The 27,738-nt window shown below is 44.7% G+C and overlaps 1 protein-coding gene across 19 annotated transcripts in view; it reads left to right on the top strand.

Moving 5' to 3' along the window:
- The first annotated feature begins 1,385 nt into the window (after positions 1–1,385).
- CELF2 (CUGBP Elav-like family member 2) overlaps positions 1,386–27,738 on the top strand; it is a 524,207-nt gene continuing 497,854 nt past the window's right edge. For 3 of the 19 annotated variants that reach the window (XM_083700394.1, XM_083700398.1, XM_083700403.1), the window contains exon 1: positions 1,388–2,063. In XM_083700394.1, coding sequence (XP_083556520.1) covers positions 2,011–2,063 — 53 coding nt within the window. In that variant the 5' untranslated portion in view covers positions 1,388–2,010. Of the gene's footprint in view, positions 2,064–27,738 lie in introns of all 19 variants that reach the window. The other 16 variants (XM_083700387.1, XM_083700388.1, XM_083700404.1 and 13 more) reach the window with 13 other exon arrangements.

The following is a 27,738-nucleotide window of genomic DNA, read 5'->3' on the forward strand; positions in this document are numbered from 1 at the left end:
AGCACATGTGCAGACACGGGTTGCAAATGCTGCGGGTTGCGAACGTGCATCCTGCACGGATTACGTTCGCAACCCGAGCATCCACTGTATTTTGGAACCAATGAAAATTGAACTGAGTGCCCTATGCTTGCTCCACTTTTCATTGTGAAATGGTTGCATATCTCTATAGAAGCAGGCATGCATACATGTGCACACATACACATTGTTTTTGCCACTTGTGTGGCACTGACACCACTCTACAGGTGGAGATTGGCAGAGGCCAATGGGGCTGGGTGGAAGAATGTTCCTGCCCAGTTCATACACACCAGTCAGGAGCAACTGGGTTTTGAACTGCACCCTAACCTACAAACAGGGTGCCAAATGGATGAGTTAAAACAAAGGTGCTGACTTTTAAAGCCCTAAATGGTCTTGGCCCAGTATACCTGAAGCAGAGTCTCCACCCCCATCGTTCTGCCCGGACACCGAGGTCCTTCTGGTGGTTCCCTCCCTACGAGAAGTGAGGTTACAGGGAACCAGGCAGAGGGCCTTCTCGGTGGTGGCACCCACTCTGTGGAACGCTCTCCCATCAGATGTCAAGGAAATAAACACCTATCTAACTTTTAGAAGACATTTGAAAGTGGCCCTGTTTAGGGAAGTTTTTAATGTTTGATCTTTTATTGTGTTTTAATGTTCTGTTGAGAGCCGCCCAGAGTGGCTGGGGAACCACATCCAGATGGGCGGGGTATAAATAATAAATTATTATTATTATTAGGCCGCACTGCACTCAGGTGGTAGGAAAAAAGCCAAATGCACAAGAATGTAAGGAGTGTCTGCAGGATTAGGCCAATTACCCTTTAAGCCCAGCATCCTGTTCTCACAGATAGATGTGGGAAACCTTCAAGCAAGATCTGAGCACAAAAGTTTGTACTCATGAATGGCATAGATCACAAATCCTGTCTTAAAATGACTTTGAAGAAACATTTAAAAGAGGGTCTGTTTACCCTTCGTCAAGAAATTAGACACCTTTCACTTCCTAAGATTCTGAACGCAAAGGGAATATTCAGATACGTCAAGGCGTTAAACCTCCCCCCTTGTTTTCCCCTTTTTTTCTCATTTCAACAATAACAGGAATATGCTGCCAGAACTGAGACTGTTTTGAATTGTGGCTCTGAAATTAACAAATCTGTTACACATTGCAAAAGAAGAAGAAGAGAGAGAGAGCCAGAGTGAGTTTTTGGTTCGGTCACTGCAGGGAAAGCTTTGAGGGTGGGGGAAAGAGGAGAAAGGGGTGGGGAGTTTTTGGAAAGGAAAAAGAAAGAAAATGTGTGTTTGCTTTTAGAGTGTCATAAAATCTTAACTATGGGGAAAGGAGGGGGGGGGCGGGAATCCTAACCTCTGGGCTAAGTCTAAGGAGAGTTGGGGAGAGCGTTGCAAAATCGCCAACAGCAGAGAACGGCTCCGGCTTGCAATAATCTGTGAATGATTGCTAGCAGTGTCTGTAGAGCCTTCACATTTTTTGATCTGTGCTTGTTCCTTAAGAAAGCAGAGGCGGACGGTGTTAATAAAGAGAGATTTAGCTGCCAGCTTGCACTCTCTGAATTACAGTGGACGGCAAAAAGGTCACCATTTGATCAGTTGCAGCAGTAGATTACGGGGTCTTTCTCCTTGTTTTGTTTTAAAAGGAGGGAGTGAAGGTGGGGAGGGGGGGAGTGATAGTAGAGAAATGCAGCCCAGGGCTTTGGCAAGCCTTTTAAACACAACAAGATAGGGGTTTTTGTGTGTGTGTTTTTTTGCGGGGGGAGGGTGGAGAGAAAGAGAGACGCACAAGTTCTTATCAGCTGGAAAAGGAGGAAGAGCTCTCTCCCTCTCCCTCTCTCTCTCTGTGTTTTTACTTCTTCGTTTCGGATTGTCTGTTGTAATTCCCACCCAGTAAAAGCCGAGACAGCAGCCTGCTTCTTAGTAGCTGTGCAACTCTGCAGATCGTTTGCTTTTTACATTTTCCTGTCTTTTTTGTTTTTTTAAAAAAATACAATGGTTTCAATCATCTCTGATCTGGACCCACTGAAAAGCTGGAAAGTTTTAAGGTAGGCCTGTTTCCTTCTTTCTTTCTCTTTCTTTCTTTCTTTCTTTCTTTCTTTCCCAATGCTCTGCTTGCTTCCCCCATAGGAACCCCTCCTCCGTTTACCTTACTCACAAGTACAACGCATGCACGGGCTTGGTCTGCGCTTCAGAATCACATGGGGCTTAACCTCGACTGCACTGCAACCCCGGTGCTGTAACCACAATATGAATTCCTGGGTTTAAGATACAACAAGAGTTTCTGGTAATTAGACCCCCCTCCTTTTTTAAAAAAAAAAAAGGATGAGGGGGGGTTCAGCTGATGTTTCAGCGGAGTCTTCATTGAGAACTTTGAATATATCCCTTAATGCAGACCGGAAAAGTTGGTTGCCTTGTTATTTTAAAGTGGGATTTATTTCGAAGCTGGAGCTGTAATAAGTTTAATGCTGGCTGAGACTGCTAAAGAGTTGAAAAACTTGTGGGGTTTTATTATTAGAAGTTGCTTCATTGGAGAAAGGACTTTCTAAGTGATGTGTGCATTGTTGCCTTTGCAGAGGGCATATCATTAATTTTAGGGGAATTTTTTTTCTTATTTTGAGCTTTACAAAATACTTTTTGGCAACTATTTATAGAAGGCATGATTTTGGTTCTTGAGGGTTGTTTGTGCCTTGACTCTACTTTTTAAAAAAGTAAATGGGAAGGGAATGGTTACTGCTTAAATAGATTTTACACGAATTTGACCTGTCACAATAGTGTTCTGAAATGCTTTGTAAAGCTACCCACTGAGTTTTTGGTTTATAAAGTACACTGCTTCCTAAAAGTTTTCGGATGGCACTGGAGCCCTTTCTTAAAACTTCTCCTTGGAAAACTAACCACAGTTCTCTTGTTATATCTCCATCCTTTTGCATTTTATATCCAATGAGGAAAGGCCTTTGAAGAAGTGGGTGGCTGCTGTTTATTGCCATGATGTGATAAGATGAGATGAGAATCTGTTCTTCGGTGGCCTTATTATTACAATTTTAAGGACGGATGTGCTGCAAAGTCGTTTATCTTTGCAGCAAGGTGTTTATCTTACAGCAAGGTGTGTGCATGTTGTGAACAGAGGACTGTGAACAGACACCTCCCACGCAAACACATTTGCTGACGGCGAATGTGTGGAGGGGCTTTCAAATCCCTCTATGCATGTTCCATATAAGTCTCATTGGAGGAGGAGGTGTGTCTGTGTACACGACTTGCTAAAGGCAAGAAGGGGTTGTTACTTCACACCCTTGTTTCCAGTGATACAATGCATCCCAATGGCAGCATCAGCTATGATTGCTTGAAGGGTTTGTGTGTATCTGGCGATTTTCTTTTCTCTTCTAATCTTGTGCTTCACAGACAAGGACACCAGGCCTTAACCTTGAAAGGGGTGCCTTGCCTAGATGTTTCCTTTCATATCTGCAAGCGTGTGACGCTGGTAGGGGCGGCACGTTATCTATTGTGTGTTAGAATGGAAAGTATTTGTTGTTTGCGGCTCCTGTTCTTGATCTTTGGACATTTGGCTTGCCGAATTACTTTCCCCCCCCACACCACGCCACCCCTGACTACTGGGGCACCTTCAATAGGATGACATGAAGAACTCATTGGCATACAGATAAAGGGTAGAAAAGATCTCTCTCTCTCAATCTCTCCAAGAGACCCGAGAGCACAACTAATCAAAAATTGGCACCCACAATGCTTTCTTACTGATGTTGCTGTGAGAAAATGTTGTATTTGCAGAGAGCAAATGGACTTGAATACAGGGAGAAGGGTGCATGCCTCTTAAATGTTTTAGATTTAAAGACAAGTCGTAGAATAATTTATAGTTGGAAGGGACCATGCAGGTCATCCATGCAATGCAGAAATTTTTTGTCCAAAGTGAGATTCGAACCCACAACCCTGGGATTAAGAGACTTGGGCTGCACTGACAGAGCTATCCCAGGCTGGCAGTCAAACTGTGTTTAGAAAATTTGTGGCGATACTTTTGGTCATGGCTTCAATGGCCTGATAAACATATTACTGAGTCTCATTTATTATTTAGCTTAGATTAGTTTAAATGTCTTTTAAAAACAAAACTATTCGGATTATTTTACAATAGATTAAAATATATGGAAATGTTAAGAAGACCATAATGCAGAAGGGTATGAACATTGTCATATCTTAAGCACACCACCTCAAAACACAAATCATCAGGGATAATCAAGGAAACAAAGGCATAAAAGCAACCATCCCATCATATGCCTGGGAAAAGAGGAGCATCTGGACCTAGCACTGAAAAGACGCCACAAGTCTGCACCAGGCCGGCCTTGCTGGGGAGAGCCATTCCACAGGTGGGGAGCCACCACAGATAAGGCCTACTCCTTTGTCACCACTCTTAAAACTTCCATCACAGAGGGTACACAGAAGAGGGTGTCTGATGTTGACCTAAGGGCATGGGCAGGTTTGTGATGGGGCTCTCGGTCCCAAGCTGTGATAGGATGTTGTTGTTGTTTAGTTGTTTAGTCGTGTCCGACTCTTTGTGGCCCCATGGACCAGAGCATGCCAGGCACTCCTGTCTTCCACTGCCTCCCGCAGTGTGGTCAAACTCATGCTGGTAGCTTCGAGAACACTGTCCAACCATCTTGTCCTCTGTCGTTCCCTTCTCCTTGTGCCCTCAATCTTTCCCAACATCAGGGTCTTTTCCAGGGAGTCTTCTCTTCTCATGAGGTGGCCAAAGTATTGGAGCCTCAGCTTCAGGACCTGTCCTTCCAGTGAGCACTCAGGGCTGATTTCCTTCAGAATGGACAGGTTTGATCTTCTTGCAATCCATGGGACTCTCAAGAGTCTCCTCCAGCACCAGAATTCAAAAGCATCAATTCTTCGGCGATCAGCCTTCTTGATGGTCCAGCCAGCTCTCACTTCCATACATCACTATTGGGAAAACCATAGCTTTGACTATACGGACAGGATAGAACCACCCAATGCAGCTGGGCCAGAATAGGGGTTTTGTGATCTGACCACCTGGTTCCTGTTCTCAGTCTGGCTGCTGCATTCTGCACTGGCTGCGGTTTCCAAACTGCCTTTGAAGGCTGCCTGTCACAGAGCAAGCCGGTCAGTAAATCACACAGTTCAAAGCTGGAGTTAAGTGAAACATGATCTTCACAGACTTAGCAGAGTTTCAGGCCTAATGAGCACAGCAGCTTCCACCCCATAGACATGGGCGCCAACTTGCCCCCCACACTGAGGGGGTGTGACGTGATTTGTCCCTCCGTGCATCCCACCCCCGCCCGGCGTGCAAGAGTGCCTGGCAGTGGCGGGCTGCAGGGATGGTGGCCCGCTCCATATTGGGAGGCTCAGTCCCCTACCCACAGATATTGAGGGGCCTGAAGCCCTTTTCGCCCCCTGTAGTTGACGCCTCTGCCTGTAGGTCCTACTCAATGAAATCAGTTGCTGAGACAGAAAGTCCCTGTCTCCCCACAGCGGTATATGTCTCCTTCTCTGCAGGGCTCATTGCAAACAATCAGAGACTTTGCCTGCTTACAGGCTGCCTTTGCCCCTCCTGTTTCATACCTCTCCTGGTTCTGGGAGACAAGGGAGGAAGAGAGCTTGTCGCAGCAGGAGGGGAAGACACCCATGACTCTTCACCAGCCTGACTCATCCCTGCCTCTGGGAACTGTAGTTTAAGGGTTGCTGGGAACTGGAACCTTGTGAGGGGTAAGGTTGAGCACCCAGAATTCTTTGAAGGAAGGAATGTGCTTTAAAGGTATAGTGTGGTCCAGGGGTTGGCAAACTAAGGTTTGCTGGCCAGATCAGGCCCACCAGGCTCATAAATCTGGCCCGCGGATCCTGCCGCCAGCTCGGTCAGTCCCCACACTGAGCTAAACCGGCGCATCACGTCCTTGAAAAGAAGCTGTGGATGCCTCGCCATGCGGGGACTGACTTCCACAACACTGGCATGGCTTTGAATTGGCTGCAGGAACTTCCTGCAGCCAATCCGAAGCCTCGCCACCTGCACGCTGAGGTAAACATGGTGCGGCCATGGATGGAGAAGCCGGTGGGTCTGGACCGCACCATGGGCATCATGACGGGCGTGTCATGGGGCTTCAGCCAGAGCTTGGCGCTCTTGATGGCCCCGTGCCTGGCACCTGGCTTGGCACTGCTGGTGGCGGCGTGCTTGGCGGTTGCGCTGGAGCAGCTGGAGGGCGAGCTGCACGGCACCTGTGTGGCACTCCATGTGCGCAGCCTGCACGCCAACCTGGCCTCTGATGACGGGCCACAGCGTGTGGTGCACACCGCCTGGGAGCTCTGTGGGGACAGGCCAGTGGAGCGGCTACTGCCCATCAACAACACTGGTGAGCGGGCTGCTCCAAGACACATTCCTGAACACGTGCAGAGTGCGTTCCTCCTCCAGGTCCGGAGGCAGCTGTGGGACCGCCTTGCAGGATATTTATATTTTTCAAAATATAGTCTGCCCCCCACAAGGTCTGAGGGACAGTGGACCGGCCCCCTGATGAAAAAGTTTGCTGACCCGTGATGTGGACTGTAAAGCCCCTGTCTCCATTCTGATTCTGCCTCCACCCCATTTTGCAGCTGGCAGGCCTAGAGAAATCACTGCTTGCTGTTTTTCTTTTAACACCAGCCTCTTCCACATTCGCATTAGCTATTTGATTCCTGATTCCACTCAAAACTGGAAATGCTGCATACAGAATGGACGGCAACAACGCAAGATAACCTTTTTGTGTGTTGATGTCAAAAGGTTTGGACTATAACTTGGGAACATTTTTATCCAGTGATTTAAACAGGTCATCTTCAACATCATGACTCTAGGCAACAACACACACCACCAGAGGTATGCCACGTGTTACCGAGCTACTATTCTGGGAACGCGGCAGAGAATATATAAAAGCTTATTTTATAGGGCTGCGTCTGTATCTCCTTCTGCTAAGGAAATCAGGTTATGTCCTGATTTTGTTAAACCAAGGGAAAGAATAGTTTACATCAGAGCCCAAATAGTTTTATCCTTAGAAAAGAGCATCCTGGTCCAAAAGCTGAGTCATACCTTTCCCGGAACACAAAGCAGGTATAAAATTCCACTTTCAAACACTGGAAGAAATATATTCAAAGTTGTTGTGAGCGGTGGCTGGTGGGGCAACTCCCTACTCAAGCTGTCAGCCTGGCAGTCGGTTATGAAGGTGAGCTGGACAGATCAGAAGAGGCTGGCTAGTGCAGCCCCACCAGAAAATGAGAGATGCTCATCTGGCTAGAGGGCAAACTTGTGGTGGGCAGCATGTTTAGAGAGGGTTCAAAGCAGGGAAAGAAGCAAGGACTGCGAAGGAGCGATAAAAGAAAAGTATACAAAGCTGGGCTTTGGTCACTCTGATACAGTGATCTTTCTCCCAGTGGGCCCTACCTATGCACCAATAGATCCAGTTGTGATCACACATTCCTTAAGAACAGTCCACTCTCCCTCCACCTCTCTCAGCTTTATGGTGGCACCTGCCCTCATTGTGTTGGGGAAGTAATTCAAGAGAGAAGATGGACTGAATCACTCACAAGCACCTGATGATGATTGATTAATCACCCTGGATGATGAATCTGTGAGATCTGAAGGTCCTTTAGTTACAGGAGGGAAGATTTTGGTTGACCATTGTGCTAGACGTCTTGATGGCGAGAGCATTTGGAATACTCCCGCTCTGGGTTTCTGGGACTGGGCAAGGAGATTGGCTAGATGGCATGTCCAGCCTTCAAGAGACTGAGAACTACTCCCACTATAAAATAAAATAAAATGGCAGTGATCTACCAAGGTTGTTGAGCTTTTTTAGGAAGTCAAAACTGTTTTTAATTTTTTTTTGGGGGGGGGGAGCCAAGAACCACCACGATCTACCAGTAGATCACAATTATATCTGCAATATTTTGCTTACATATTGGAGAAGAACTTATTGACAGCCTACGGAAGGTCATTCTTGTTAAAACCAGTTAGTGAGGCAAAGGTGGGGGGGCACATCTGTACTGGAAATTTGGAGCATGTCCATGTTTCACTTTTTAAAGATGGTAGAGATTAACAGTTGCTGAACTGTTCTCTACCGTTCATGCGTTCTAACTTGGATGGAAGCAAACACGGACTGAAGGATGAGAAAACTATTGAGCAATATGTAAGCAATAGCAGTTCTGTCACTTAATGAGTTCGGTCCTGTTTTTGGCCTCCCGTCTACAAAGGCGGTGCTTGTGGTGACAGGCCAAGACTTGACAAATGATTGATGCTAGCATTTCTTATGTGAAGTAGTTCAGACCTATCGATCTCACTTTCTTGGGGAGGAACAATCTTAGCTGAGCAGAGCAGGTAGAAATTTTGCAGAGGGTGATGTAATCGGAGGTTTTTCTCTCTGTGTGTGTGCAGTGCATACTGCTCCGGTGTGGAAAAGGATATAAACACAGAACATGTGGAACAGCTTTCTGCTGAGTCAGACTATTGATCCAGCCAGCTCAGTATTGATCCAGCCAGCTCAGTTGCTAGCAGTCATCAGTCACAATTCTTTCCCAAACTGCTAACACAAGATCCCTTTAACTGGTGGTACCAGAGACTGAGGGTCTCAGTGGTAGAGGATATGCCTAGGCATGCAAAAGGTCTTGGGTGCAATCCCTGTAATTTCTATGCAGGGCTGTGAAACACTCCTGTCTAAAACCCCATAGAAGTGCTTCCAGCCACTGTAGGCAGTACCAATGTACACAGGCCTTGGTTTGGTTTTGGTTCTGTGACTTGATGTCTTCCTATGAATCTAGGGCAACGGTTCTCAACCTGTGGGTCCCCAGATGTTGTTAGACTACAACTCCCATCATCCCTGAGCTCCCATCATCCCTGAGTGTTAAAAAACAATACAGCATTAAATATTAAAAACTTCCCTAAACAGGGCTGCCTTCAGATGTATTTTAAAGATAAGATAGCTACTTATTTCCTTCACATCTGAAGGGAGGGCATTCCACAGGGCGGGCGCCACTACCGAGAAGGCCCTCTGCCTGGTTCCCTGTAACCTCACTTCTCGCAATGAGGGAACCGCCAGAAGGCCCTTGGTGCTGGATCTCAGTGTCCGGGCTGAACGATGAGGGTGGAGACGCTCCTTCAGGTATGCGGGACCGAGGCAATTTAGGGCTTTAAAGATCAGGACCAACACTTTGAATTGTGCTCGGAAACGTACTGGGAGCCAATGCAGATCTCTCAGGACCAGTTTTATGTGGACCCAGGGCCACTCCCAGCTGTATACTGTATACACCTCCCATCTAAAGAGCAGGTGAAGAGGGAATGTAAGATTAAGTCCACTGTTAATGTGAGCAACTAAGAATCATAGGATGATGGAGATAGAGGGAACCCCAAAGGCCATCTAGTCCAACCCCCTCCAATGCAGGAATCACCCTGTGGGCAGCACTGGTTATTCAGGGTATCTTTGACAACCTGAAGAGTCTTCCCAGAGGACAAGTGGAAGCCTGGCGTTCTTATTTTCTTTTTAATATGTGTGGGTCTATTTTAAGAGTTACTTACAGCCCTAGTCTAGAATGTGAAAATAATGAGAGTCTTGGAATACATACATATATTCCCTTTTTCGGATAGGGTGCACCAGAACAAGCAAGCTAAGAGAATTGCTCAGTTTGGAGAGGTGCCAGGGTAAATTCCAAATTCGGGCAATCATAATATTCTTTTACTGACATTTCAATAGGGTGAAGTGAGCGCCGATAATTATGCCACAGCGATCTTGTTCACTCTCCAAACCCTTGGCCTTGTAACACATGTCACATTGGTTATGGGAGTAGTGTTTATGCTAGGAGCATGATTAGGAAAGTCCCTGGTAGAAAACTTGAGTCAGTTGCATTGGAGGAAGATTGTCATTGCAGAAATACAGCTTCAGGGGTCCTAGTTGCTGTGTTGGCTTTCCGAAACCTGGAGGTCTCCTTCTGCTGTTGTTGGAATGCAACTCCCATCATCCTTGACCACTGGCCCTACTAGCTAGGGATGATGGGAGTTGTAATAATAATAATAATAATAATAATAATAATAATAATGGTTTATTATTTATACCCTGCCCATCTGACTGAGTTTCCCCAGCCACTCTGGGCAGCTCCCAATCAAGTGTTAAAAACAACAACAGCTGGAGACCCAAGTTTGAGTACCGCTGCAACTTACCGTATTTTTTGCTCTATAAGACTCACTTTTTCCCTCCTGAAAAGTAAGGGGAGATGTGTGTGTGTCTTATGGAGCGAATGCAGGCTGCGCAGCTATCCCAGAAGCCAGAACAGCAAGAGGGATTGCCGCTTTCACTGCACAGTGATCCCTCTTGCTGTTCTGGCTTCTGAGATTCAGAATATAATTTTTCTTGCTTTCCTTCTCCAAAAACTAGGTGTGTCTTGTGGTCTGGTGTGTCTTAAAGAGAGAAAAATATGGTAGCTCCTTCAACAAACCTTTGCTGTCACCCTTGTCTCACCCCTTTCCTTTGCCTTGCTCACTCTGGAAATTGAGACTGCAGGCTCCTTGGGGCAGCAATCTCTTTTCCTTTTCTTTGTCCCTTTTTTTGCTAATGCTAATTTGCAAACATGCCATGCTTATATTAGGCTGTGGTCCGAAGCACACTTCCTAGGGAGAAAGCCCCAAGGGGAAAAAATGTCTAAATTTGTGTTTGTGCTTTTCATGTATTAGGGATGGGGAACATGTTGCCCTTAGAATGTTGTGAGAATCCAGCACCCACCAACCCCAGCCAATATGGGCAATGCTCAGGTATGACAGAAGCAACAAACAGAGGGCTGCAGTTTACCCACTCTTGATATAAACAATGAGCATCTAGGGGAAGGTTTTTCTTGAGGTTTTGCCATTCTCCCATGAAGATCCCATTACGTACAGACTTTCTCTTTAGCTGTTTTTCCCCCTTCCACAACTAAGCAAGGGAGCTCTTTAGTAGGAAGGGAAAATAAAGCTTTGGCAGGAGTTCAACAGATGCCAGCTCTTTCCCTGACACCAAGTTCATCATTACATAAGGCAGAAGACACTCTTTGCCATCTTTGACCATGTGCTTAAAATAGCCACAAAGAGCCAATTGATCTTCTACGGTTCCTTACACTGCCTGGATAGCTTGATGACGATGTTCAACTACTATATGGAAGAAAATGTGCTGAAAGTAATGGTAGGAATGGCCTCCATAGCATCTGCTTTGCTCTTGGCACAGGCTTTGACCAGACAATTCTTGCCTCAGTTGCCTGATCGAGAATGAAAGGCTTCTGTGGCCCCTCCTAGCAACATCTCATGTTCTTTCCACAGCATCACAAATCACTTGAGGAATTCTGTTATCTGTTAAGTTTCCCTGCTGACCTTGTCAGGCTAGAATCATATTAGCAGCCCTGTGTGAGTATCTGCAATTTGCAACTTCCAGTGGGAATGCTTTGAGAAAGCAGAACAATGTATTCATTCCCAGTGATGTGTCCCAAAAACGTGATAGGTTGGATACACACACACACAAGTTATTTGATTGGGAAGGGAGAGGAGAACAGCCACTGAGTGTTCTTTCTCCTTTTATTAATATGTGTGCTTTTGTTAGTTTAGAGACATTTGTATACAGCCGTACCTTGGAAGTCAAACAGCTTAGTTCCCGAACGTTTTGGCTTCTGAACGTCGCAAACCCAGAAGTGACAGTTCCGGTTTGCAAACTATTTTTGGAAGCTGGACGTCTGACGGGCTTCCTGCAGCCAATCAGAAGCTGTGATTTGGTTTTCGAACATTTTGGAAGTGAGACGGACTTCCAGAACGGATTCTGTTTGACTTCCAAGGTACGGTTGTACTGCTTTTCAGACAGACCTCACAAAGTGGTTTACATAAGATGATTATTGTTTTACTTATTATCCACTCCTCAGCCTAAGGTCTCAGGGAGGGCTGAAACATTAAAACACAACATTAAAACCCAATGTTAAAAAGAACAGTTTAAGCAACTTACAATGACAGAAATAAGGTGGGTCCTAAAAATATACGCAGCAAGCTTTATAACAACGATGCCAGGCACACCTCTGTGGGGAGGGAGTTCCACAATTGGGGGCCACCGCAGATAAGGCCCTGCCCCGGAACAGTACTTGCTTTTTTCTGCCTGCAAATGTGAAACATACAAAAACGGTGTATGTGCACACATCATTTTCTCTTGGGAAGGAGGAATTCCAGGTTGTATTTTGTTTTGTGGCATAACTGATGCCCTCCATCCCATTTTGCTTTTCATTCTGTCTCATAATTCTCAATTTAGCCTCCTGAAATTATATTCTAACTATGCAAGGAAATGTGGGGGCCTCTGTGTGAGAGAGACTGTCCAGTTTAGAGCTGTGGATTGCAATGTCTCCACCCATTTCCATGTAACTGCACCCCTGCTGTGAGACTCGTACACTTTAAAAAAAGTGGGGGATGGTTAACTTTTCCGAAAAACAAAACAAAACCCAACAACCAGGAAGTTCTTGTGTCAAAGCTCAAAGGAGAAAACAGGCAGAGCGCTTGCTGACAAAAAGTACTTGGAACTTGGTTGCTGTACAGAAAGGTGGACATCATCTGCAATCTTCTTCTTCTTTTTAAATGCTGCCTGGGGGATAAAGTTGCATCTAAGTTTTAATGGCAACCTCTTTAACATAAAGTGGGGGTGGAGAGCTGGAGAGGCTGTTTACGGATGAATTATTTGCAATTAATATGCATGCGGTGAGTGGAGATAGGTTGGTTGTGCGTCTGTCTAAAGGCAGAGGAATCTCAGTGTTTCCATTTACGGAATGTTAAAATTCCATACTGTTTCTATAACGTAGGTTTCCGAAGAAATCTCCATGTTATATAGGCTTCCTAAAAATATATACAGTGGTACCTCGGGTTAAGAACTTAATTCGTTCCGGAGGTCCGTTCTTAACCTGAAACTGTTCTTAACCTGAAGCACCACTTTAGCTGATGGGGCCTCCTGCTGCCACCGTGCGATTTCTGTTCTCATCCTGAAGCAAAGTTCTTAACCTGAGGTACTATTTCTGGGTTAGCGGAGTCTGTAACCTGAAGCATCTGTAACCTGAAGCGTATGTAACCCGAGGTACCACTGTACCATCATTCAGAGTTATGTGTGCATCATTTATGCAAACATCCATACACTTCCCTTATCATTTGCGCTGTGTCTTTGTGGCTTGCAGTGAACCATTTTCTGAAAGATTACCCACACCGGGAGTAGTAATATTTGCATCCTTTTTCTACCGAATTTGGCCCCCCCCCACTTGTCTTCCTTCCGCGCCTTTGAATAATTTTCTGCTTCTCCCTGCTTGTTCTTCTTCCCTGGCCAGCTTGAGGCACATGTATTATCTATGTTGTTGGTTTTTGTTTTTTTTTTGGGGGGGGGGGTTATCATCAACATTATTATGCATGTGTACAGATCGAAAAACGGTAGCGGAGGAGGAAGCGTCTCCAATCCTCCAAGCAGCAGAGTCGCACTTCCTGATCATTCCACTGGCATTCTCAACCGATCTTGTCTGCTAGGACAGTTGGGAGTCTGCTGTGTCCATTGAGCCACGAGCAGAGTCTCCAAAGTAGAAGTATGGAGTAGGATCTCAGCAATAGACCTTAACCCAAGGCTTACTTCTTGAAGGCACCAGTGATATCTAAGCTGGAAGTAGAGGAGCGGGATTAAGATCAAGCCATGATTATCAGCACTATGGCACTAGAGCAGGGTTTCCCAAACTTGGGTCTCCAGCTGGTTTTGGACCACAATTCCCATCATCCCTGACCACTGGTCCTGCTAGCTAGGGATGATGGGAGTTGTAGTCCAACAACCCACGTATGGGAAACCCTGCAATAGAGGCTTGTTGTGAAATGTTTTGGTGCTGGCTCTATGTGGTGTTTTCATGTCCTATCTCCATATTATTCCCATGCTTTTCTCCAGTAACATAATGGTTGGTGTCTTAGATACACATTGACGTAGATAACTGGCTACAAGTAAGAGTAACAACAAATCTACTTGTCTGCAGTTAAAATGTTTCTAGGGTTACAAATGATGTTTGGCAAGCCAGACTATTCCTAGGAATGGGGCACTGTGTGTCCATCTCATTTTCCTTTCCTACAATTATGTTTTCCTCCCCTCTCTTCTATGTAAGTTTTGTACAGCCAAAAAAGACCAGCACAAGAAAACAAAACACAGCACTGTTTTTCAATTTTTATTTATTATTATTTTTTGGCAAGTCCTCAGGAGCAAAAGGAGTACAGTACGGTGGCTGTGCTGAATTGCAATTGTAGATAAGAGATTATGTTATGTGGGTAGGAGTACTGGGAAAATGAGCAAAAATGGGAGGAATCTGAACATCGGCATCATTGTTTAAGCACGTACAACTCTGAGTGCCAAGTAATCCATTTTGATTATTTATAAGCCACTCTGTCAATGAATTGTCTAGCTATTGACACAGTGCAATAAGATAGCATTGTAATCTCAGAGGTCAGGTGATATCGCTTTGCAAGTGGCCAGGCCGAATGTCCAGTAATGGTATCTATCCTGAGAGGGACGCAAGAAGGAATTGGTCCCAACAAGTTTGAGGGAAAGGGCCTAGTTACAATTGTTTCTGATGTTCAGGGTTCAAATGATAGGAATTGTGGAAAGAGGAGCTGAAGTGAGTCCAGAGAGGACTAAGACGGGGCATCAGAAGAAAATAGAACACATGCAGAGTGGCAACAGCGAGGCCATTTCCACTGCAGTGCAGTGGGGGACGCGATAGAGCAGAGGTTCAGAATGGAAGATGCAGACCATAGGGGTGTCAGAGACAGTGGGATTGGGAATACCAGCTGCTGGGAATCACAAATGGAGAAAGCACTGTTGCTTGTAGGCTTCCTAGAGGTATCTGGTTGGCTACCAGATGAGCAGAATGTTGGATGAGGTGAACCTTTGGCCTGATCCAGCAAGGCTCTAATTATGTTCTTATGAGGAACCACCCATCACCATAAGGGGTTCTGACATGGGGTGGGTAGCCAAGGGCTTGAGGCCAAGGGTCTCCTCAGATACAATATGATATGATAATCTTTATTGTCCTATACAGAACAACGAAATTGAAAAAATCTACATCAGACATTCAAAAACCAACAGGCCTGCTATTCCAGCTATCCCAGCCTGGTTAACCCCCTAAAAACTCTGATACCCCATAATTAAATACAATATACTCCCATAGAGACTACCTTACACTGCGTTTAAAACCAAAATCACATTTGGGTAGAAACTGTTTCTCAGGCAGCTAGTCCTAGTCTTTATAATCCTGTACCTTCTTCCAGAAGGCAGAAGCCGAAAGAGATCATTTCCGAGGTGCGCACTATCCTGCGCTAACTCTGCAGCTTTCTTATGGCACCTGGAAGCATAGATTTGATCCAAGGTGGGAAGAGTGCACCCAATTATTCTCTCCGCAGTCTTTACAACCTTGGACAGCATTGTTTTTTCCCTGGTCGTGCAGCTCCCAAACCACACACAGAGACTACAAGTTAATACACTCTCAACAGTACAATGGTAAAATGCCATCAACAGGTCCTTTGAGAGGTTATTTTCCCGGAGGATTCTCAGAAAATATAACCTATGCAGAATGGAGAGCTATGTTGGACTCCCTCTGCACCCTTTACTTGCAGAAAACATAGGGGCAGCCATCACATTTTTTCATATGCAAAGCTGTGTTATTCTGTAGACCTAGTTTTACATCTGAACTTAAATGTTTGTGAGCAAGAGAGAGAAGACGGCATTCATCATCAAAATAAGAAACTGCTGTATCTGTTGTGAATCGCCCTGCATTGGAATTTGGGCTTATCTGCACTTTTCAGAAGGGTTGGTTCAACATCTGTCTTGGTGCTTTCCTTTCTGACATTTGGCAGATTGGGCAGACAGCTTGGTCAGTAGACCACCATACTCCTAATCTCAAGATTGTGGGTTCAAGACCCGCATTGGGCAAAAAATTCCTGTGTTGCATGAGGTTGGACCAAATGACCCGTGTGGCCCTTCCAGTTCTACAATTCTATGGTTTTTCTCCCAGTCTTCTCTTTTCTTTATTTCTCCTTTAACCTGCTATTATGTCAGTGTCTTTCCACAGCTCTACATGCATGGTTTTGATTGCCATAAACTGAAGGGTAGGATGAGGAATTTGCTTGGTCTGCTGTTTGCTAAAGACCAATTCAATGCTTCTGAGCATGATTTTGGATCAAGAATGCAACTACCAAATGGAATTCATGCTTCTCCAGATTTTACAATAGATTTTCAGTGCACAAAAGCATGTGGTTTGCATAAATGATGTGTACAAAAGGCACATTTGACTGGTGGTGGCATTGAAAAGTGTGTATTTATTGCATGGCCTTGAGTCTGCATTTCCAGCATCATAAAAACCTAACAAATTCGAAACCTGCGCTGATCTGGAGAACTGATTCTCCCAGTCTTCCAATAATTGATTCTTCTTGTTCGCAGCCTCACTTGGAAAACCACCCAGCATGTATTTGCAAATCTACCAGTGAAATAGTATAAGAACACATAATTAAATTTGCTACACAAATAGATGTAGCTGCTTTGTGCAAAATTACTTCTTCAGTCCATGTATGCACAAACATGGAGAAGCTTACTGGGCTATAATAAATTCTTTCCTGTCCATCTATGGTGGTAGAAAGGCCTGCCTTCTGATCATGTCTCTTTGCAGATGTTTCAGGAAGATAGCATGGCTTTAATAATAATAATAATAATAAAAAGGTTCCAGAAATGGTTGACTGAACTTAAGGCATGGAAAATTAGTTTTGTCAAGATGAGAATGAGTGTCATTGGACTTGCCTGTTTTTGCAAAGGGAAAACCAAACTAAGTGAAATTCATGTGTAGGAGAGCGCAGTATGGATGGTGCCAGACATATTTGAAAGCCCTCATAACTTCGCTAAAAATGAGCGTGAGAAGAGCCTGCTTGATTTAGTCCAACACCCTGTTCTCACAGGGGCCAATCTCTGTTTCAAGGGTGGGGGCTTGGACAGGCACAGCAGCCAGTATCAAGGATATTTGTGGTATGTACCCACATGGGTGCAGTCAAATGCAACATTTCCCCCTAGAATGGGCACACGCAGGGGGACATCCAGTCAGAAGAAGAAGAAGAAGAGTTTGGATTTGATATCCCGCCTTTCACTCCCTTTAAGGAGTCTCAAAGCGGCTAACATTCTCCTTTCCCTTCCTCCCCCACAACAAACACTCTGTGAGGTGAGTGGGGCTGAGAGACTTCAAGGAAGTGTGACTGGCCCAAGGTCACCCAGCAGCTGCATGTGGAGGAGCGGAGACGCGAACCCGGTTACCCAGGATTACGAGACTACCGCTCTTAACCACTACACCACACTGGCTCTCAGTGTAACTTCCTGTTCCACTGGAAGTCAGGAGCTTTCTCTCCCTGCATGTCATCTGGGAGGTGGACATGGCCCCGCCTGACTCCTTAATAGAGCCAAGCCATGCAGCCATTTTCTCAATGCTGATCAGTCTGTCTTTGACTTGCTTGTTGTTCTATCTTTTGCTGCCATGCTGCTCTCCTGCAGCCATTTTGTTGTCTTGATGTAATTTTGCTGTCTGCTGGCTCTCAGCCAGCAGCACGTGAATTCAGCCTCCCTATGAGATGAACTCACACAGTTTCTTTGTGTAACTATTAAGCAAAGCCTCCTTTCAGAGATCAAACAGTGAACTGAAATGTGAGTAAACTTTTTGTTACTTTACTCAGAAAGACTCTCGTGTCTTTATTCTTTTAAGAGGGATGAAAAGGGGACACCAAGAAATAATCTGAATGAAGAGATTCAAACGAATCTGCAAACTAGCTTCCAGCTATAGTGAGGGGATTTTGCTTTGCTACATCACTTACCAGTGCGAGTGAAGGAAGGATAATCCTTATTCAATATATCCTTTCCTACAGTCCTTAACATTCCCATAATACTCCCCCTCTGATACATCCCCACCCACAAACCCTTCCTGTGGAGATGCCCCCTGAATTGAAACAGGAATTCTGGTCTGGAGCATAGTCTGGGATGACTTTTGAGGTGGTATCCCACCCCAGCTATGGTGGAATACCCTCCAACTGTCCTGTTTTGCACACAAAATCCAGGGTTGACAGAAGCCACCCCAGCTCTGCTCCCATTTCCAGATGTCCCATGTAGGCTTCCGTGCTCCGACCATCTCAGAGCACAAGATCAAAAGATAGGTGCGATATATATATATATATAATGTTGTTGTTGTTTAGTCTTGTCCAACTCTTCGTGACCCCATGGACCGGAGCACGCCTCCCGCAGTTTGGTCAAACTCATGCTGGTAGCTGTCCAACCATCTCGTCCTCTGTCGTCCCCTTCTCCTTGTGCCCTCCATCTTTCCCAACATCAGGGTCTTTTCCAGGGAGTCTTCTCTTCTCATGAGGTGGCCAAAGTATTAGAGCCTCAGCTTCACAATCTGTCCGTCCAGTGAGCACTTCTTTCCTTAAGAATGGATAGGTTTGATCTTCTTGCAGTCCATGGGACTCTCAAGAGTCTCCTCCAGCACCATAATTCAAAAGCATCAATTCTTTGGCGATCAGCCTTATTTATGGTCCAGCTCTCACTTCCATACATCACTACTGGGAAAATCATAGCTTTAACTATACGGGCCTTTGTTGGCAAGGTGATGTCTCTGATATAGATGATAGATAGATATAGATATAGATGATAGATAGAGATGATAGATAGAGATGATAGATAGATAGATGATAGATAGAGATAGATGATAGATAGATAGATAGATAGATAGATAGATAGATAGATGATAGATAGATAGATAGATAGATAGATAGATAGATAGATAGATAGATAGATAGATGATAGATAGATAGATAGATATAGATGATAGATAGATAGATATTAGTTTTCAACATATCATTTTCAACAATAGTTAAACATATTTTCATATCTTATACCATTTTTTTTACTTCCATCAACCACATCTGAAAATTTTCCAGTCTATTCACTTAATATACATTTCTTACTTTCACTATTACATTTAAATCTCATAACTAATGTCCTATTCTTTCTCTACTGTGCAGTATTTCATATATTTCTCCTTACAAAACGTCTTGTAGTCCTACTAGCGTGATTTGTTGATTACAGTTACTCTTCAAATAGTTCATATATTTCTTCCAATCTTCTGTGAATCTCTGGTCCCGCAGGTTTCGAATCCTTCCTGTCATTTTATCTAATTCTGCGTGGTCCATTAATTTTATCTGTCATTCTTCTTTTGTCGGGATTTCTTCTTGCTTCCATTTCTGGGCTAACAATACTCTTGCCACTGTTGTTGCATATAAAAAGACAGGTGCGTTTTCATCCTGCTCTGTAGCAGGGGTCAGTTGGCTCACATGAGAGCATGGGACCCAAAAACGAAACCAAAAGATGCACCAACTTCCCTTGACCCTGCGCATCACTGCTCTTCGTCTTTCTCCTTCTGTCGTGGCACTTCTGAAAGCAGTGCTGGGAGAGGAGGAGGTGGAGACCATAGTGCCAGAGCCAGTGGCGTAGCGTGGGGGGTGCAGGGGGTGCTGGCCACACCGGGCGCAACATCTGGGGATTAGGGTTAGGGGGCGCAAATCCACGGGTTAGGGGGCGCAAATTACTTGCCTTGCCCCGGGTGCTGACAACCCACGCTACGCCACTGGCCAGAGCAGTGTCTCCTGGTGCCACACAAGGCAGGGTGACTTTCCCAAGGCTGTGGAGAAGAAGAGAAGAAGAGTTTGGATTTTATATCCCGCTTTATCACTACCCTAAGGAGTCTCAAAGCGGCTAACATTCTCCTTTCCCTTCCTCCCCCACAACAAACACTCTGTGAGGTGAGTGGGGCTGAGAGACTTCAGAGAAGTGTGACTAGCCCAAGGTCACCCAGCAGCTGCATGTGGAAGAGCAGGGAAGTGAACCCGGTTCACCAGATTATGAGTCCACCGCTCTTAACCACTACACCACACTGGCTCTCCAATGTGCACTGGGGAAGCCTTGCAGAGCAACTGATAAGGCCTGTCACTCAGGTGTCAGCAGCGAGGAAGGGCCAGGTAGGGGGAAAATGATGGGGTTGGAAGCATGGGGGTTTGCCCAAGTTTGCACTGATTCAGGAAGCAGCTGAACAGGGGGAAGGATCCAGAGCACTATGTCTCCAGCAGCCCCCAAACACACCTGTGCAGGCAGTAGCAAGCCCTCTTTCTTGGTGAACAGGCAGGCAGTAAGCCTGAGTGGTGACAGCACTCTTGACTGTCCATCTTTAGCCATTCCCACAGTTTCTTAGTAGAGATCTCTCTGCATGCCATGAGGTCCATCCAGCTCCCACTAAACTCACCTGCTTTCCTTCAGGTGTGATGAAGGATGCTATCCTGCTGCCAGGGCTGCAGTGAATTTCAACAGCCAATCTAGCCAACCTCTGTCTCTGCAATGGGTGTTGGTGGTGGAAGAGGCAATTGGTCTACATGAGACAGCAGTGTTTCAGTATTGCACATGTTTAAATTGCAAGCCAGTATTCCAAGCTCCTAACCGTCTTGAGTGCATTGGCACAATAAATGTTGGCCCAACAAGTGTAATAAACAAGATTTGCTATTTTCTCCTGCCCACATTGTGTCTAAACCCCTACCACCACCACAACAGCTTTTTCTGATCTCAAGTAAAATTTATTTCTGGAAATGTCAAGGGTGGTTTTGTTCTCAGACATGGTAACAATTATTGCTTCATGGTAACAATACCAGTGCCCGTTCCAATACAGTCCCAATGATCTACTTATGAAGTTCAGTTATGTCCAGATCCTGTTGATTTATGAGTTGTGGTTATACCTCAAAGAATGTCGAGGTCATCTTTTTATATATACATATATATATATATATATATATATATATATTAGAATTAAGTTGGGCAAGCATTAAGAAGCTAGCTTTTCTGACTAATGGAGCTGCAGATTTATTGCTCTGGAAGACTTTTGTGTCGAGCAATTAGCTGTCCAATATTTGCATGCTTTCAGACTGCACGCAAAGACGTCTGTTTGTTCCTTTTGTTTGTCAAAGTGACACGGCAGCCAAACCGAAGACCTGTGTAATCTGCAAGGCTGGGAGGAGGAGAAGGGAAAGGATCTTTCTGTTTAGTGTTTGTCTTGGAGACGTTGCCATGCAAAATCACGTTTTCTTAAGAGAGAGAGGGGAAGAGGCAAAAAAACCAAAAAAAAACCAACCCCAAAACCCCAGCATTGATCTGGGCCAGGTGTCAAAACAGCACTTACTAGCCCCTTCCAGGGATTTGGAGGATGACAATTCTATGTAATGAACCCATCTTAATAGTGACATTACTCAAGACTCAAAAAAACATGAAGTATAATTTTTTTTGTAGCCTTTCCCTCCTCCCCTCGTGGCAAAGAGGCCCCATACTTGAGGCTGCCAAGTGTTGATGATAATTTTTATGGATCGTTTGTATGATTTTGGAGCTTTGTCCATAGCCAAACAGAAAATGTTTTATGGGCAGTTTGTCCTCTATCCTTCTTCTTCTACTACTACTACTTCTACTTCTACTTCTACTTCCTCCACTCTGGGCACGTTCACACCACAAATGTAAAACCTTTGGAGATGCAGTCCTGCAAAGGTCATAGGACTCGACTTAACATGATTAAGAGCTAGTTTTGCATACAACAATAATAATATTATAATACAGTGGTACCTCGGGTTAAGTACTTAATTTGTTCCAGAGGTCCGTTCTTAACCTGAAACTGTTCTTAACCTGAAGCACCTGAAGCTTAGCTAATGGGGCCTCCTGCTGCCGCCATGCCGCCAGAGCACAATTTCTGTTCTCATCCTGAAGCAAAGTTCTGAACCTGAAGCACTATTTCTGGGTTAGTGGAGTCTGTAACCTGAAGCGTATGTAACCTGAAGTGTATGTAACCTGAGGTACCACTGTAATACCCTTATTGTCAATGTACAATCAGTGTACAATGAAATTAACCGAGCCTCCCTCCCCGCCCCAAACACTCAATCTCATTGCACTCTGTGTGCTTGTCGCACAACACACCAACCCCAAAAGTCAGTTGCACTATATTATTATTATAGAGAATCATATACACGTTATGCACTGTTCTTGGGCTTTCGGAATGCTGTTGGTGATTAAAATATAATATTTCAGACACTTGCTTTTAGATATATGTGCTGAAGCTGAGAAGAGCAGATTAACAACTTACGTTATTTTTCAGGGGTTAAGTTGCAGATTTTATAGGTGGGTTGACACTGTGAATAATTTAACACTGTAGCTCACTTTGTCTTGCACTGTGTAATTTTATTTATTGCTTGTTATTGTGAATTGTACTAGATTTAATTTTTGTGTTTTATGGTTGTTAAATATGTGCACTGCATTCCCCATTATGTTGCTGTGGTGTCATATGTACTCTACATTTAAAGGAGTATGGTATCACTTTAGCTAGTCTTGGCTTGTCCCAAAGATTCTCAGAATTCCTGGGAAGATGAATTGTTAAACCACTCTGGAAATTGTAGCTCTGTGAGGGAATCTAGAGATCTCACAATGACTCTCAGCCCCCTTGACAACCTACAATTCCCAGAAGCATTTGGGAGAAGCTATGATGATTTAAAGTGGCATGATACTACTTTAAAGGTATAGTGCAGATGGGCTCAACGCTGTTAATCATCCTGCAACCTTTTGACAAAGGATGTTATATAAAACCATTAAACCTCACTTGTCTCTCTCTGTAAACCTCAGTTTAATTGAGTGTAAGCCAAAATATTAAGTGGTCTACAAGCTAATTAAATTTCTAGTGCAGAAAGGAGGAGGAAAGGAAGCAAAATGCAAATGCCATTTCTGAAGGTAGAGTGGTTTCCCCAAGCAAAACAAACTTCAGTTTGGCTTTATCCCCCCCCCCCCCGCCATCGCCGTGGTTGTTGAAAGTCTCAGTGGGAGGCTGTGCTGCTGGTCCCAAGACTCATGGCAGTGAGGTGCAGGGCCTTTTTACTGGTGGCACCTTCCCGGGAGAATCTGCCCACCAAAGAGATTAGTGGAGCAATCCTGACCCTGTTCGGATAGCAGAAGCTTCTAATGTTGCCATCATGTCAAAGGTAGCTTTCAGTGAGGAGACTGTGGTTGCCCTTGGGTCACGCTTGTGGGCTTCCCATTGGCAGTGTTAAATAGTGGGTAGACATAGCAGACGACTCAGCGATTCTTCAAACAGCTCTTGTTTATTCACAGGCCAGAACAGAACTGAACTGAAGGGTTCAGCCAGCCTGCTTATATAGAGCTCCAGTACCACTCAACTGTAACAACTTTCTGTAACTATCCAATCACTGAACGTCACTTTCAATCCCTTATTTGCATAGGTGGACCTGAGTGAAAACTATCTACAGTATCCCCCTGCTGGCCCAGGGTGAGAACTTCAGTACATAACAGGCAGCATCAGTTTAGCATATTTGATACAGGTTTGCCAGACTGCCCGTGGCCTTGATCCAGCAGGGCTGCTTTTACACTCTTACCTTACGTCTCCTACTGCAGCTAATTGTCCCTGGGGGAATCTTGACTGCTAACGAAGAGACAACGGATGGAGAAATGCAGCCAGCTGCTCTACAACCCGTCGCCAATGAGCACGCTGCAATTTCCGTTGCTTGTCTCCAGGGAAGCTTCAGAATTCTCCAGGGTGGGGAATGATCTGCACGCGAAGCAGAATGCTATGGTGGTAGCCTGGATTGAATCGTTCTGGCTGCAGGTGGAGGGTCGCATATTTGAATCTCTTCTTCTCTGTGTTAAACGAAAAACAGAGCAGCAAGCTTTGCAACTTGGTTGTTTGTTTGTTGGGGTTTTCTTCTGTTTTACACAGGGGAGTGTTTAAAAGCAGTATGCCTCAACTGTAGTCTAAATTGGTACAATCCACTCTGCCTCCTCTTTAAGACCTTGCATCGGAGGTTAGCTTACATGTGGTGGTAGCTTATAGAGAAGTGTTTGGCAGCTCAACTGTGCTGTCTCTGTGGTTTCCTCTTTAAGCATCTCTTCTGATTTTACTGTGTTAATGTTCCTGTGGCGGTGTTCCTTTTTCCGATACGGGTCTTATTGTGTGCTGCCTTAAGGATTTGTTTCCCTTCCTTTTTTGCTAACATTATAAACAGTACAGTGGTACCTCGGGATAAGAAATTAATTCGTTCCGGAGGTCCATACTTAACCTGAAAACTGTTCTTAACCTGAAGCACCACTTTAGCTAATGGGGCCTCCAGCTGCTGCCGCGCCGCCAGAGCACAATTTTTGTTCTCATCCTGAAGCAAAGTTCTTAACCTGAAGCACTATTTCTGGGTTAGCAGAGTCTGTAATCTGAAGCGTATGTAACCTGAAGCGTATGTAACCCGAGGTACCCCTGTATAAAGAATAAACTGGCCTTTAGTTTCAAAATGGGGAGTAGCTTCTGGGGTCAGGGAAGAGTGGTGGAAACAGACTGTGAGTTGCACTCTTCCTTTATCATGCCACTCTGAAAACTGAAATCACTTTGGAAGATGGAAAGATGGGACGAGCTCCCAGAAGCGCTGACCTTAGATAAACTTTGAACTCTTCCCCAAACTGAAAGAATTAGAAGTTGCGTAATGTTTTGAGCCAATCTGAGCACTTAGAGAAATGACTGCCTCAGTTTCCTCTTCAACAAAAAAAGGGGGGAGGGAGAGGTTAAAATGGCTGTAGGGGCAGAATGCAAGACAGGAATGAGCCCACTCCATGGGGATGGAGACCCCAAACCTCAAACTTAGGTCGATATCCAGCATAGAGGAGGGTTTGGGAACTTGTTAAAACTCCTAAATTGGGGGGGGGGGGTGTTAAGAGACCGCTGAAATTTTCATCCAAGCCTATGCAGACCTCACTAACTTCCTGAGTAGTATGTGACTATAAGGTAGGTAAGGAGGATGATTTTATTTACTGACTTTATATACCACCCTATACCCACACGGGTGGCGCTGTGGGTTAAACCACAGAGCCTAGGACTTACTGATCAGAAGGTCGGCGGTTCCAATCCCTGTGACGGGGTGAGCTCCCGTTGCTCTGTCCCAGTTCCTGCCAACCTAGCAGTTCGAAAGCACGTCAAAGTACAAGTAGATAAATAGGCGGGAAGGTAAACGTGCACTGCTCTGGTTCACCAGAAGCGACTTAGTCATGCTGGTCACATGACCCGGAAGCTGTGTGCCGGCTCCCTCGGCCAATAAAGTGAGATGAGCGCCGCAACCCCAGAGTTGGTCACAACTGAACCTAATGGTCAGAGGTCCCTTTACCTTTACCTTATTCCCATAGAGAGACTTTTGAAGGCTACAGTGGTACCTCGGGTTAAGTACTTAATTCGTTCCAGAGGTCCGTTCTTAACCTGAAACTGTTCTTAACCTGAAGCACCACTTTAGCTAATGGGGCCTCCTGCTGCCACCGCACGATTTCTGTTCTCATCCTGAAGCAAAGTTCTTAACCCGAGGTACTATTTCTGCGTTAGCGGAGTCTGTAACCTGAAGCGTATGTAACCCGAGGTATTATCAGTGCCTACTAGACATGGTGACTATGCTCTACCTCTGCCATCAGAGACAATATCTGAATATCTAGGAATCACAGATGGGCAGGAGTGCTGTTGCACCCAAGTTCTGCTTGCAGCCTTCCCATGTGGTTTAGGTTGGCCCCGTGAGAAGACAGTGGGATTAGATGGAGCCTTTTGCCTGATCTGGCCAGGTTGCTCTTAGGTTCTTCTTATGCAATTGACAGAAAGCTCTGCTGAGGTCCAGCTGTGAGGAGAAGACGCCTTTCATTGTGCTACTGTCACCGATTGCTTAAAAATGCAGGTGACATGATCCACACACCCCAAAACCATCAGAAGTTTTCCACCCCTCTATCCCCCTGCAGCTGTACTGTGAAACTTCTCTGTAGAATGCTCAACGCAGAAAGTTCTCTTTTTAAAAAACATGATCTTTATTAAATTTTCTGTTTTACAATTTAAAATATTCATTTAAACAACCTCAAAATATTAATCACTTCCCCTCTTCCTTTCCATGGCTCATTTTGCGTAACATAAATCCCTGCATATTTTACGTAATTTTACATTCAGTATTCCTCTATTACATCCACCCAAACTTATTTACACTGTTGAATTTATCTTGATGCTGCCCATATTTTCAAATGTACACAATTTCCCACCATATATTCAATCTTATTTAAACGTATGTTGTTGCTGTTCTCTTATTCTATGAGTTAGGTCCACAAGTTGTGCATATTCCCAATCCTTTCCTCATGGACACATCCATTCACAGCATCACATGCTAGTCTCGTAATCTGGGGAACTGGGTTCGAGTCTCTGCTCCTCCACATGCAACTGCTGGGTGACCTTGGGCCAGTCAGACTTCTTTGAAGTCTCTCAGCCCCACTCACCTCACAGAGTGTTTGTTGTGGGGGAGGAAGGAAAAGGAGAATGTTAGCCGCTTTGAGACTCCTTAAAGGGAGTGAAAGGCGGGATATCAAATCCAAACTCTTCTTCTTGCACATTCACTATCTTCTTTAAGGTGCCAGGCAATTGTACCCCCCCTTTTTTTAAAAAAAAACCCCTTAATCTAGAGGGTTTGGGCAAATCTGTGGCCTCTTTTCAGTAGGGGAGCTATGTGAGATCTGCCTTTTTTATGAATGGATGTGTGTTTAGGTTTGGATTTTGTATAACCTGGATACTGGTTATAACCTTTGTACTGTTTTGTGTGATGGCACATTACGTTGTTTCCTGTAAATAAGTGCAATAAATAATACTAACCACATACGAATGCTTTTTGCACATTAACGCAAACTGCACATATATAATTGTACACATAAGGTGGCACTAAACTCTCTGTTACTCAGAAAAGTCCCAATAAAATTAATGTGCACGACTACGGTCTGATAATTTCAGGAGGTCTGCTCTGACTAAACTTTAGTTGAATACAACCCATAGAGTTCAGTCACACAAACCACTGAAAACACTGAAAAGTATAGCATAAATCAGAAAAATTTAATCTGACATGTTTCCACTGGGAAGATCATTTGGTGACCTAGGACCTGCCTAACTGTTATGTACTGAGCTGAATCCTAGAACAATAGGATCTAGAATGCAGCAGTCTGATTGGTCCGCAGGAGCCACCCAATCTAGCTCCAGGTGGAAGTGAATCAGTGACCTGATTGGCCTACAGGAGCAGCCCAGAATTAGCCAATCACGCGGGGCCCCATTGTGTAAATAATGTATATATAGTTAGAGGCTTTGGGGAAAGTTTCATTCATTGCTACTACGAGCTGAATAAAGAGCGTGAAATTCACACTCGACTCCGAGTATATTTCCCTAACCAACCTCACAGAATTGTTGTAATAAAAACTGAAGGGAAGATGCATGCTGCCTGGATCTTTTTGGAAGAAGGACAGATGTTTTTAACATGTAATGAAAATTTGGACATGGGTTTGGACTCTTCCTGGAGTTCAGTCTGAAAAGCAAAGGCCATTTCTCATGGCAAAGGAAGAAATCTGCCCTTCTATTGTTACTAATGTTTTGCTAACATTAAACATGACCTTTTTGTTTCGTAAGTGATCTGACTTGGCTCTTTGGAACCAGCCAGGTCTGAACGGCCGCCTTCCCCGTTCCTCTCCAGAACTGCTGTGGTTTTTACCCAGGCATCTTGCCAAAGTTTCTAAACTTTCCAAGAGTGATAGTGAGATT

This window comes from Podarcis gaigeae (assembly GCF_964106915.1).
Source record: "Podarcis gaigeae genome assembly, chromosome: 10".
Lineage (NCBI taxonomy): Eukaryota > Metazoa > Chordata > Lepidosauria > Squamata > Lacertidae > Podarcis > Podarcis gaigeae.